Here is a 13,895-nt window from a genome sequence, read left to right as displayed (position 1 = left end):
TGCAAATGTGAGTAGATCAATAGGTACCGCTTCGGCGGGAAGGTAACGGCGTTCCGTGTCGTCATGCTGGCCACATGACCCGGAAGTGTCCTATGGACAACGCCGGCTCCAAGGCTTAGAAACGGAGATGAGCACCGCCCCCTAGAGTCGGACTCGACTGGACTTTACGTCAAGGGAAACCTTTACCTTTTTATGCTAGGCTTATTTTTTCCTTAAAATTTAAAACTGGCTTAAACAAAGCAAAGCTTAATAGGATCAACAAGAAGAAAGGTCACAATTAATAGACAGCTCAATCTGAATCATTTGCCCTTCTTCAACAATAATTTCTCAAAGAAAGATACGACCCAAAGTCATGCCTAAATAACTTGGCAATTTCTACAAAATATGACACTATTAATTTCTTCGTACACTGCCCATATAATGACCAAGAAGAAACAAAAAGGAACTGAAATAAGATTAAATCTCATCTCATGGCTCACAGACTTTCAGCTTTGATCTTTTAAGTTGGACATAGAGGTCAAAGGTGATTCTCTGGCCACAGAATATGTTCCGCATTATGGCTGCTCAAAACATATGGATTAAATTAGGCCTTGGACTCTAATTAAAATAACTGCTTGGTACAATAGTAAAAGAATTAGGCTTTTCCTTTTGTTTAATCCAATTTATGCAGTCACTTCTTTATCAATTTTCCAGAACACTGTATGAAAGCGATTTATTTTTCAAAAAGGCTATGTTAAATTGTGTCCATAGAATACGCAATACAGTGCAATCTCATTGTAGCAAACTAATTTGGGAAGAGGGTCTCTGTTTTTCCCCAAGTCTAGTAAATCAAAGGGTATGTCATCACAATGATGCCAATTACATCATTTGCATTATGCTGTCATTAGGCAAATGATATCAACCGACACAAATGTCATATATATATTGACTTCACTACGCATTATGTCAGATGCATAATGCTATAACACATATGACATAAATTATAACAGTGTGACCTATTACATTCAAATTCCATCGCATCAAGGTTTGTAAAATCAAAGTTGTGGTGTACACACTTTTAGTGATGCCCGATATAAGTATCTTTCCAAATCACAGAAAGTATTGGTTCCACTGTATTCTCATTGGTCAGATAGTACTCTCTGTCCTGTTCCGGTCATCATAATTTTAGACTGAAATAAACTGGTGTAAGCTTTTAAAACAGTAACAAGGGTGATGAAAGAGTTGGAAAGTAAATCCAGTGAGGAAATATTGACAAAACTGTTTATATTTAGCCTTGAAAAGAGAAGTACTAGGACAAATATGATAGCATTCTTCTAATAATAGGAAGCACTATCATATAATACAAGGCAAAGACTTGAATTCTGTTGTTCCTGAATTTGGAATAATGGTCTTAAATTATAGAACAGCAGATTCCAGTTGAATATTAGGAAAAATTCATAACAATTACAGCAGTTTTATAGTGGAACCCACCACTAAGAGAGGTGATGGGTTCCTCTATCTCACTTGCTGTGATGGGCGGCTATAGAAATCAAATAAATAAATAAATAAATAAATAAAGAGGAGGAGGAGGAGGAGGAGGAGGAGGAGGAGGAGGAGGAGGAGGAGGAAGGAGTATTAGGTATGTTCGCCACCTTGGGTTATTTATAAAAACAATAAAGGCGGGATAATAAATAAATAAATGTAGAATCAGGGATGGATTACCTTATTTTGGGGCTGCTTTAAGTTGGATTTCTGCATTAGGTTGGTCCCTTCCAGTATTATGATTCCATGCTGCTTACACAGCATATGAGAAATGGAGCTTCAGCCAGACCAAAGGACATGCAAAATTGTGTGAGGTCCTACTGCCAAAGTAAGGCAGATGCTGCTTACATCATATTCATGGACTAAGCATGGCCTACTGAACTTACAAACAAGTTCCAACAGATACTAAAAATAAGCTTTCAAGAATAGATCTATCATATGTTTCCATTTTTAAAAAAGTATTTCTGGATCTGCAATGCAAAGGCACAAAACAGCCACAAGCCATTTGAAGGCTTGGTGCCTACTCTGCAGCCTCCCTACCCCCAAGCCTTCTGATCATTTATGCGTTTGCACAAAGACACTGCAGGGACAGCTGGCATATACCAAAAACCTAATGGATGCCTTTGAAGAGCCACCCTGGAGCTTCATGCCACATGAGCAAAGAACTTCATCAAAGGATCTGCAGAGTCCCTAAAAGCATTAAGAATATACCCAATGCTTTCTTCTGCTTTCTCTTAAATCACCTGTGTGGCTGCTGTGCTGCTGCAGTGCTGGGTCCATTCTGGAAATTAATCTGCTTAGCTGGGTGGAGGCTATGAGGTGGAGATCCAATGACAGGAGGAACTCCAAAAGGCGTATTTGCTTTCAATATACCTAAAGTAAAAGTAAACATATATAGAATGGTTAATAATAGAAAACCATTACATTAAAGGGGTACACTATAACAGTTAAGCATAAGTAATGTCAAAGAAATAAATTAATAAACTAAATTACACAAATAAATAAATTCCAAATTATCCAGTGGTCTTACATTTACATAAGTACCACGAAAGAAGAGAAAGCAATAAGCTTTTTCAAAGTTAACTTTGCAGCCACACTAGAAAGTGACCTCAATGAAAGAAGCCCATAAGAACTGGTATTTTTCCCAGGGCTTAAATGCTGAATCAAACACATACAAGCTAATTTCATAGATCATGGTAAACCCTTATTTGTTTTAATTATAGTTGGTTTGACAAGCTTTTTATGATGATAAATCCTTTTCTCCAACTCATTACATCCAGAATTCCCCACAAACATTGTCCTGGCTGAGAATTCTGGAAAATGTAGCCCATTACTTTTTGAAAGAACCAGGATAAAACAGACCATAGACAGAACATGCACTACCTGTACCTGACTGAGACGCAGAAGGTGCTGGATTTGCATCATTATAGTGTCCATGCAGAGGTGAAGAAACTGTTTGTCCATAGCCAGCAGAAAACCCTCCCATTCCTGGCTGGGACTGGGAATATGGAGGTGCTGCAACATATCCTTGGTGATTCATTTCAGCAGTATTATTTTTTTCCTATTATAAAAATGTGAATAAATGTGAAAATTGTAATTTTCCTGTTATAAAAATGTGAATTGAATTACTATTATTCTATTGATATATTAGAATAGTAAGAAACAGAATGAGCTTTTTGACACATTAGGGCCCAAGGAAATGTTCTATAGTCTGTTAATTAATTCTCTTAAGAATGATTGATGTCAGGACCAGACCAAGAACGATGCCGAGTCAGTGTGTTCTGCACTCTAGTTCTTTATTGTTCTCACCATATAGACAGAATCTTGCCAGACTAAAGCTATCCTAACTAACCAACAGGGAAATAACCTGGGAGGGTCTTGGGCTGGGTCTTTGACCCCTTGTCAAGACTCTCTAGACTGCAAGCCCTCTTATCAGCTTGGAAAGCATTCCCTCCTTTCCAAAGGAGCCAAATCCACCACATGGCTTTGGTCTGGAAAAAGTACATGATAGTTCTTCTATATCAGGGACACAGATGCAAATTTATGGTTTTACTGTGCAACTGGATAATATTAATTGACTTCATTTTAAAAGATATGGAATTTTTGCCAGAATGCCTCCATGGAATTTCTCCTCAAAATCTACCTTTTCTGGAAGAAGTCCAAGGACAGACACTTCTTTGGTATCTGGAGACACACTTTTTCTTATGACTGGGAAGGGGAGGGATGGTAAATAGTGACATCATCTGAAAGGGTGGGAATTAAATTTTCAGTCATTCTTTTTTTTCATTTATGGGATGGGTTAAAGAAAGTGGTAAGTTAAACCTATTGCAGATAATGCACCTTTGGACATGGTTCTTTTGCATGTGTAAAACTATGTGGCTGTAATTTAGAAGCACAATCTTAAAATGCTCCAAGAGCAGAAGAAAAAGATTGGAGGCCACCTGTTCTTGCAGGACACAAGTTGTTCATCTTGGCTTTAGTCTCTATACCTTATTTAAGTAGGACAATGTATGTGCAACTGAAATAATATCGACCCCTCTTCTGACCCATTCCTCAATTCCTTCTGTCTCATTTAAGTTTTATGTCCCTTTATACCTGCTTTTGTCAAATGACATGGACACAGTGAGTGATGTACTGTATATAGACAACACCAACAGTAACTGAAACTCACATGCTTTCCAAGAAGGCAAAAATTCCCCAAGGTCCCCCCACCTGCCACAATAAGCCAGTATGTGGCAACAAATGAATATTTAAATACCGAAGAAGCTTCCAAAAGTAACATTAAGACCCAGTGCCTACTTGCCCTTAGCACAGTACTTTCATGCCCTGACATCATCAGTTTTATACTCTGTTCACTTAATATTATCTCATTCCCACCCCATAAATGAGAAAGGCATTAGTCATTATCAGCTGTACCACTCTAAATGTAGCATTTCCCCCCTTATTCCAGCATCATCAGCTGGACAGCTGTAAGATGAATAAAATGTGTTATCTTGCTCACTATTACTTTGGAAGCAGTCAGCTGGCCTGGTGTGGGTGGGATTGGCAGTATTTTGGGGGGGACTGGGAGGTGTAGGCTTGCCCTCTTCACCCTCTGGTTACCAGCCAACCTCCACCTCATTTGCTTCTCTTCCAGCATCTTTCCTTTCATTCTGTTTCCCCAGTTCTTTCCACATCTGCTCTCTTCAACTACAGCTTCTCTCCAGGCTTCCAACCAAATACAGCAGTGTTTCTCAGCCTTGGCAACTTTAAGATATCTGGACTTCAGCTCCCAGAATGCTGGCTGGGGAGTTCTGGGAGTTGAAGTCCAGACATCTTAAAGTTGCCAGGGCTGAAAAACACTGAAATACAGCAGCAGGAAAGCAAAGCTTCCCAATTTTATCTAGGGTGAGTGCTTATTTGTTCCTTTCCCTGTATTTCTCAGTTTCATCCTTTTTTAAATGTTTCTTGCTTTTAAAGTGTGAGCTGCCGGAGTCATTCAGAGTTGGGCAGCCTCTAAATTGTATAAATAAATAAAAAATAAGCAAGACAAGCCCTCCCAACCCCATGGGGAAAAAAAACCCCATTACTCAGCAGCTAGTTAGTTAGTCATCCTGTTCCATAGGACCAACCATGACTAACCATGAAGGGGTCTGCCTCCCTTCTCTCTAGGATTATTGGTGCTCTGCATATTTCCACGTTTCTTTATTTCATATTATTTTAACTTGGGGGATGCCCAAATGGAGTTGGAAGAAGGGGCAGATAAACCAGCCGAGAGTAGACAAAGACCAAAAATGATAATCCCCCCAATCCTGCTGCAATGCCCTCACTGGTGGTTGTTTTCCCTGCTGGCTAGTGATGCACTGGAAAGAGATGGCATGGAAGACAGAAGAAGAAAGCGATCACTTTGCCTAAGCAATGAATGGTGCAAAATAATGCCCAACCAAGCCTTGGAATAGGATCAATAGAGAAGGATAAGGACTGGCAAGGGGAAAAGCAAATGTTATGAATTTTGTGCCAACTCAAAAATGGCATTACTTCAACTGATAGGTAAGAAAAGGCCCTAAGTCTCTGACATGAGCAAAATTCAATCAAGTGCACTTTTCCCAGTTGTGGAACCAAAATGTCAACTTCTACAGTTCTGTGGCTCACTTCTTGCAAGGAAACCCTATTTACTTGCATCGTATTACTTACTCATTAGTAAACACATATATGGTTTGTTTGGGTTAATAGTTATATAATTAACCTAATTGATGAGAATATTATTTAAAGTGGCAATTATAGTTTAAAAGGATAACTGGATTCATATTTAGGAACATGCACTTTGAAAGAGGGAAGCAGACTTCCCTAACTATTCTGGTCAATCTTCTGGGATTTTCTTTCCAATTCAGAAGAGTCCCCAACTTTCTGTGCAGTGTGTATGTTTGTTTGTTTACTAGATTTATAAGGCCACCCAAATCAAACAATGTGACTCTGGGTGGCATACAACAACAAAAAATAAACAATAAAACCAACCCACCCCCAATAACATTAAAAGATATAGAATATGATCTCTGGTGGGAGCGGAATGGTGGAAGTGCATCTGTCCTTGCTCTTCTTGACCTCTCAGTGGCTTTTGATACCATCAACCATGGTATCCTTTTGGGGCGGCTCAGAGAGTTGGGGGTGGGCAGCGTGGTTTTGCTCTGGTTCACCTCCTTCCTCCAGGGCTGGTCCCAATCGGTGCTGATAGGGAGCAAGAGGTCCGACTCTCGGCCCCTCCTTCGTAGAGTGCTGCAGGGTTCGGTGCTCTCTCCACTCCTTTTTAACATCTACATGAAACCACTGGATGAGATCATCCATCATCACGAGATGAAGTATCATCAGTATGCTGATGATACCCAATTGTATATCTCCATCCTGGGTGAGGTAAGTGATGCTGTGACCACCCTCTCTCAGTGCCTGGGGGCTGTGGGGGTCTGAATGGGGAACAACAGGCTTCAGCTGAACCCTGGTAAGACAGAGTGGCTGTGGGTTAAGGGCTCTTCCATATCCAGGACTTTGTCATCGTTGGTTCTGGATGGGGTTGCATTGGCCCAAACAGACCCAGTGCATACTCTGGGGGTCCTCCTGGACTCACAGTTCCTGCTCCAAGGAGGAGCAAACTTTGTGCTGTGCACCAGTTACACCCTTTCCTGGATCAGGAGGCCCTTCGAACAGTCACTCATGCCCTTGTTATCTCCCATATTGACTATCGCAATGTGCTCTACACAGGGCTACCCTTGAAGAGTATCTGGAAGCTACAGCTGGTCCAGAATGAGGCCATGCGGGCTGTTTTTGGGGCCCCTAGAAGGGCACATGTAACACCTCTGCTGTGCAAGCTGCACTGGGTACCAGTTTGCTTCTGAGTCCAATTCAAGGTGTTGGTTATCACCTTTAAAGCCCTACATGGCATGGGGTCAGGTTACCTGAGGGACTGCCTTTTCCCTGTTTCATCAACCTGTCCCACCCGATCATGCAGTGAGGGCATGTTGTGGACCCCATCGGTAAGAGAACTCCATCTGGTGGGGTCCAGGAGGCGGGCCTTCTCTGTAGTAGCTCCCGCCCTCTGGAACATCTTACTCCCGGAGGTGAAGTTAGCCCCATCACTCCTGGCCTTCTGGAGGAATCTGAAGACCTGGCTCTGCCACCTGGCTTGGGGTGGAGAGGGGAATAATCATGGCTGGGGATGGCTAGTGCCCTAGAGTGCTCCTCCAATGCAAGGCCTGAATTGGATCATAGCCATCCAGAATTTATTTTTATCTATATTTATTAGTTATTGTAATTGATTTTATATAGAGTATTTTTATATATTGTAATTATTTATTGTTTTATTGACCATTTTGTTGTAAACCACCCAGAGTTGGAGCCCCATCGCTCCTCCTCTGGTGGGAGGAGATGGACAGAGACAAATTAGATAAAAAATAATAAATATAAAAATATAAGATATAAACTATAATCTGCAACCAAGCACCAAAAAACAACCAAAAGGGGACTCCACTAATGCCTGGGGGGAAAGCAGGTCTTAATGGCTTTCCTAAAGGCAAGCAGAGTTGGGGCCTGTCATACAGTATACAGTGTGGGGGTAGATATTGTTCCAGAGAACAGAGGCAACCACAGAAAAGGCACAATTCCTAGGTCTCAGAATACATCAAACATGCCCTCCTGTGGAAGCGTGAGGGTCAGGCAGATGTTCTTGGGAGAAGGTGTCCTTCAAGTAACCTGGTACAATGCCATGTAGGGCTTTATGGAAGCCAGTGCAGCTCACAGAGTAGCAGTGTTACATGGGCATAATGAGATGCACCCATAACTACCCACACCGCTGCATTCTGGCCCATCTGAACCTTTCATATGGTCTCCAAGGGCAGCCCTGTGTAGCGTGTGCTGCAATCAGGAGGTGACTAAGGTGTGAGTGACCATGAGCAGGTCCCCCTAGTCCAGCCATGGGCACAACTGTTGCATAAGACACAGCTGTGCAAAAGCCCCTCTGGCCACAGCTGCCACATCCTCTTCAAGCAGGAGCTGTGAATCCAGGAGGGGCAACTAGAGTGAGGGGGAACAGAAAAATCCATATCCACTACCCTAGTTTCACAAATGGAAATCTGGATTCTATGAATGTTTGCTGAGAAGAAGCTAACTCCTAAGCAAATATGTAGAAAAATGCAGCCAAAGAGGCACCTGTCTAAAAATTTCTCCTAGTCACTTCTCAGCTTTTCCGTGCCAAACTAAAACTACAGGGGAAAAAATCCCCCTGAAAAGTAATTATGACAAAGTGTGAGAGAAAATTGTAGCAGAACTGCAATCATGTTCAGTTATAATTACAAAGCTTGCTTTCTTTACCCATTAATTGGTATGTGCAAAATTACTACGGAAAGACTCACACAGACTTTACTATCCCCTCTGACAGACTACTGTACGCCCTGCATCAGCATGTGTGGCAATTTGGGATATTTGTAGTTTGCAGTAATTGGATGTACTAAAAAAAAATATCCAATTTCTAGAAATGAATGTATGAAGAAATATGAAACGCACTAAAGGTATATAAAAAGCAAACAAATTATATATCTTGCACTTCATTCTGCTTTTAAAAATAAGAACAAACATGAATTATATTTATACATACAATTGGGTTTATATAAGCTTTGTTGATTATAATGACATTTTTAGGGAAGGAAAGGTATCCATCAGTACTTTACACATGCACAATATATTCTTATTAAAAATATAGACAGCAAGAAAATGCTAATCAATCAGCAGTATTCTAAATTATGAATGTTAACACATAAATCTGATCTGCAGAGTTTCCCTGAATCTATTATTTCTTTTCCTGTATTGAAGACATAAATGTTTTTGTAAGTTAAATTAGAGCTTTTAAAATAAGAGATGTGATTTTCTCAAGTGTCATGCAAATAAAATGAGAAAACTGTATTTTTGATGAGATGGCACTAGTTAATTAAATAGATACCATGTAAGGATCAGGTTGCTGCCACTGATTCCCGCCCCCCCCCCACACACACACACACTCACTCACTCCATTTTTCTTTCCTGGGTAGAATGAAACGTGGCAGTTCGACCACGTTTGGTCATCTGGTCATCTCAACAGGTGTATTTAACTGCTTGATATTAAAGCCATGCTGACTGTCATTATACAGAATGCCATTCCAGCCAGTTACAGTTAATAATATTCTTGGCCAATAAAACAACTTCCTGCACAGTTTGGAAAGAGAAAAAAAAAAACTATGCCACGTCAACTTCCTATACAAACAAAGGACCAAGAAAGAATCAGAAATACAAACATAACTGTGCTTATTTAATGACCTGAATTTACTTTCAGTTTCATGATAAACAATTAAGGTAACCTAATAAATGTTTCTCCCTCCCTCCCTACAATGTGTATCAACAAGATGCAGATTAAAACCTATTTTATAAAGCATCTCAGCTACCAAGAAGGTAATCTATGGTCATGAGATAAGTTATACCAAAAAAAAGCTTTCATAGTAGTTTAGTTTAAAAAAAAAAATCCCTGCAATCAGGCTTTCTAAAAAGGCATAAAAGAAAACCATTTCTTACATTTTTAGGTAAGAAGGAAAAAAAAAGTAATTCAGATTCTAAGGCTTAGTTATATAGTTATTAATGACTAGCTAGACTAGAAAATCATCCAAAGAGCCAAACACTTTCTTAACTAAGCAAACAGAATGTATCCCTACTTTCCTTTTTTTGCTCTATTATATAGCCCAGTGTTTCTCAACCTTAGCAACTTTAAGATATGTGGACTTCAACTCATGGCTGGCTGGGGAATTCTGGGAGTTGAAGTCCACATATCTTAAAGTTGCTAAGGTTGAAAAACACTGATATAGTCAAATGAGATGGTTGATGCTAAGTAACAACAGATGGAGGGAGGACCTTAATACAGCTGATGACTTCCTTGTCTTTCTGTCTTGCTATAACCTCTTTGTGTCTCATTGTGCAGTACTCTTGATTTCTTTCTTATCTTTCCTATTTGCTGCTTAATATGTGACAGAACTGGTTTTGAAAATCCAGTTGGAGCCATAGTTTCCAATTCTGGTTTGGAAGTGATCTATGGTTTGTGACAGTTTGCCCAATCCAAACACCCCAGCAAATAATACTCACTGCAAATCAGGAAACATTGGCATGAAACTGGAGCCTGGCACCTAGCATATGGGTCCAGTATCCAAACCAAGATTTGATTGTGAGTCAGACTGTATGTTTGAGGTTTCCACATTAGTGATGAAGAGAATCATGACTAACAGTACACATGCTCATTTTATGTACCAAGATACTACAAATCAAAGAAGATATAAAATCGGCAAAGATCACTAAATTAGATTAAACCAAGAGGGAAAGTAAAGGCCACAGTCATGATAGCAGATAAGACAAGCTATTGAATTGCCATGTTCTTATACTCCTACAGTTGAGATATTATGTTGTTATGATTGTCCCACATATTTTTAAATGTATGATGAACCTTCTCTGTGTTCTATTTTCAATGTCAGACATCAAAGCTTACCTAAAGTCTACCCAGCTCATCATAATTAAAGAGTGACAACTGGGTTGCAAGATAAAGGCAAAAAATGCATGCCACCTCTGCAGCACATATGTCAAAAAACCTATTTCCCCATTCTCAATGCATAACATGGCAGGTCATCCTTCCCACCCACTCTCCCAGCACAATGTGGATTCAGGTAGCTTGCTTGTGGTGAAGATTAATCCCAATCCAAAAAGCAACACAAATATCTTTATTATATAGCATTCAGGAGAACCTCTTTCCAAAATTACTATTTCAGCCTAGGTATAAAAAACTTGCATGACATGCAATTAGCCCATTTTTTTTTCAGTTTTTGAATATGTTACAAATCCTTCAATCTTGAAATATAATTAGGAGCTAGTTGCCTCCAAGCTGGGGGAATGGAGCTTAATGGACTTTTTAATCGTTTGGGTCTAACTTTCTAAAAGAGCTAAACATGTTTAGAATCAGAGTAGCTTCGAGATAATTAAGCAGGTTGCATACAAAACACAGGGTGCCTTTAGAACAAATCCAGCCAGTCATCCGAATGTGGGTCAGGTACTGCATCTGCAATGTTTCCTATGGGACACCCAAGTTGCTGTAGGAGAAGATTCTTTGTATCTCTTGTGCTGAGATAAATCTCCTCTTCCCCTCTTCTATGCAAGTTCAAAGGGTTTTTCCAGCCCTTGATGCCCCTTGGTTCAATGGGATGCTCTCATCTCTGCCTGCCTTACCTAACAGATGCAGGCTCCATCCAAACGCGCTCCTGTGTCCAGATTGCACGTCCCAATAGCTGCTAACTTCTCTTGCCCCCTAACACCTGCCGAAGGTCGTTCCCCTTACCTGGCCGTCCCCAGCCTCCGGTTCGCCACCTCGCGCTGCTCCAAGCCGGTCCTGCAGACGCTTGTCAGAGAGCGGCGCGACAAGCCGGCTGCCTTCTGGCTCTCCCCACCCGGGAGCGCTCAGTGAACTGCCACGTGTAACAGTGCTCGCGGGAGCGCGCGCCGAGGCCACAGCTGGCCTCCAAGCGCGCGCCGCCGCCGCCGCCACGCAAGCTCTGCTCGCGTCTAAGCTGCCAGTCGGGCTGCGAGCGTGTCCCAAAAACGAAAGAAAGAGACAGGAAAGAGGAGAGCATGCGTGTTGCCTGTGGTGAAGCTTTTTGCCCTTGGTTGCGTTCCAATAATCGTATCTTGGAAAAAATGCGTCTAGAAGCAAAGGACTAAAGCAGCTTGGTTTTAACAAGGAATAAAATACTGAAAGGATGAGCAGGGAAATTAAGTGCCCCTGTTTGAAGACAGTGACAATGGTCGTCTTCACAACGCATGTTTAGCCAACCATAGTTACCCAATTTTCATGGATTTACATGGTACGTGGAATGATGCCTTAATCACAGAGGGTGGACTTGACCAATGTGATCTGATAAAATGTGGTCAAGTGTTTTGTATTTCAGTGGGGTGTGTGAACAAATGTAGCTATCATCCTTTAGAGAGCATTCTTGGAAGAGTAGCAAGTTGCAGACAACGATCGTAAGACCAAATTTTTTTTTTTGCTTTTTACTAGGCTAATGTGTAACTTTAGAGGTTACTTTGGAGGGGGCAAACTTGTTTAATAAGAGTATAGCTAATGAATGGAAATGGAAGTGGGACAATTAGTAGCAGAAAAAAGATGCAAACACTTAGGATAAGTGGAAGTGTCTGACTTATTACATGAGCAAATTAAAAATAATACTTGCTCCAATTACGTAAAATGAAGCTGAAAGATTTTGAAAACAAAATTAAATGCAATTAAAGCCATAAACACAACTGTTCTAATTATTGGATATACTGCAGGTTTAATTGATTGCACCCAAGCTGAATTGAATGCACTAGATAGGAAAACTAGAAAATTAATGCCCGTCAATCATGCTTTCTACCCAAGAAGCAATTCATAGGCTCATCTTTGTTAGAAGCAAAGATGGGAGAGAATTACTTCAAGTCAAGCAAACAAGAGATACATAGACTGAATGATTATATCAGATACAATAAGGATGTAATTTGCATCAGCAGCGTCAAACATAATTCATGTCATTTGCATTAGGATGACACACATTAGGATGACACACATGACATTATAGTAGTTTATTTTGAACACCTACCTGGCTCACGAACTAAGCCAAGAGCAAACATACCACATTATGGCTGCTGATTATGATATGTGAATTTGGCCACAGTTCATTTTAGAATGAAATCAGGTGTGATTTCCCTGCAGTTGTTAAATACCTATTGTGTGGTTCCAGAAAACTCCTGTATCTCCAACTGCTCATTTGTATGGGCTTCATTTGATGTGGGACTTAATCACAATGTGATTTGATAGATTTTGGCTTAGTGTATTGCATAAACCTAGCCAATTCTGTCTGATTCAACAAAGCACATTAACCAAATGATAGTTTGCTGAAATATGTAACGTTTATTACTTTCTACCTGTCTTACTGTTTTACTTTATTTGTTCAATACCTTAAGCTGCTGTGCCAAGAAAGGATTTAAAAATGCTGAGACGTTCTGATGAACATGGGGGGGGGGGGAAATCCAGAACGTTTTAAGCAGTCCTGTCCACTTGATAGAAGAAAGATAGTTGAGATGTGAATTCCCTGTTCAGCCAAAATATCAGCTAAGGTAACAAGACACAACAATCTCAGTTCTTGCAAGAGTTGTGATGGTAAATTTCACAATGACCCAGAGAATGAACCACTGAGATTTCTGTTTTGGCCAACACAGGAAGTACCATAATCCAAAGTCTCTAAGTGGTGCTGTATCTATAACCCACAATGTCTCCATAGTAGCACTTTTCTTTGGACATTTTTTCTTTCCTGCAACTCTCAGAAACAAGAAAGATCCCAAATGGGCACTATTCACTATAGCTTAATGAGCAGCTTGATTTTTCATAACTTAGATGTTCCACGTTACCTATTTTAGACGTTTTCTTTTAGCTAAATAGAATTGTCAAGCAAATATAGCAGGTCAATAGAGTAAATGACAAGTAAAATTGTCTAGAGAGTACCACAATGGTTGAAATGTTATCCCCCAACTTATTCCCAGTGACAACATAGAGCAGGAATACAACTTATTTCAGTAATTATTGTAAGGACAAACGGTGTAAGCAAGTCAAGTAGAACTATCCTTTGCCCCAAGAGGCGTATATTAAGAGTATTTTATATTACTACTTCTTATATGCTATAATAATTAGATATTTAGATTTTTTTATATAAATAGTCAGTGCGTTCTGAAATGTAACTACCAGATCTTCCTCAGTGAAAACTCCAGGCTGAATTTCAGAACATTAGAATCTCAAAACTTTGCCATTTTCAATATACTTG

General features: G+C 40.2%; 1 protein-coding gene across 2 annotated transcripts in view; it reads right to left on the bottom strand.

Annotated features, from left to right (window-relative positions):
• Window positions 1–11,515, bottom strand: part of SEC24D (SEC24 homolog D, COPII coat complex component) — a 71,116-nt gene extending 59,601 nt beyond the window's left edge. The window contains exons 1-3 of one of the 2 annotated variants that reach the window (XM_063310419.1): window positions 11,387–11,515; window positions 2,905–3,082; window positions 2,265–2,394 (exon numbers count right to left, since the gene is read on the bottom strand). In XM_063310419.1, coding sequence (XP_063166489.1) covers window positions 2,265–2,394; window positions 2,905–3,061 — 287 coding nt within the window. In that variant the 5' untranslated portion in view covers window positions 3,062–3,082; window positions 11,387–11,515. The remainder of the gene's footprint in view (window positions 1–2,264; window positions 2,395–2,904; window positions 3,083–11,386) is intronic. The other variant, XM_063310420.1, reaches the window with a different exon arrangement.
• Window positions 11,516–13,895: the final 2,380 nt, after the last annotated feature.

Source organism: Candoia aspera, chromosome 8 (assembly GCF_035149785.1).
Source record: "Candoia aspera isolate rCanAsp1 chromosome 8, rCanAsp1.hap2, whole genome shotgun sequence".
In the NCBI taxonomy this organism is placed as follows: domain Eukaryota; kingdom Metazoa; phylum Chordata; class Lepidosauria; order Squamata; family Boidae; genus Candoia; species Candoia aspera.
The sequence above is the reverse complement of the archived record's forward strand: the minus strand, read 5'-3'. Positions and strand labels throughout refer to the sequence as shown.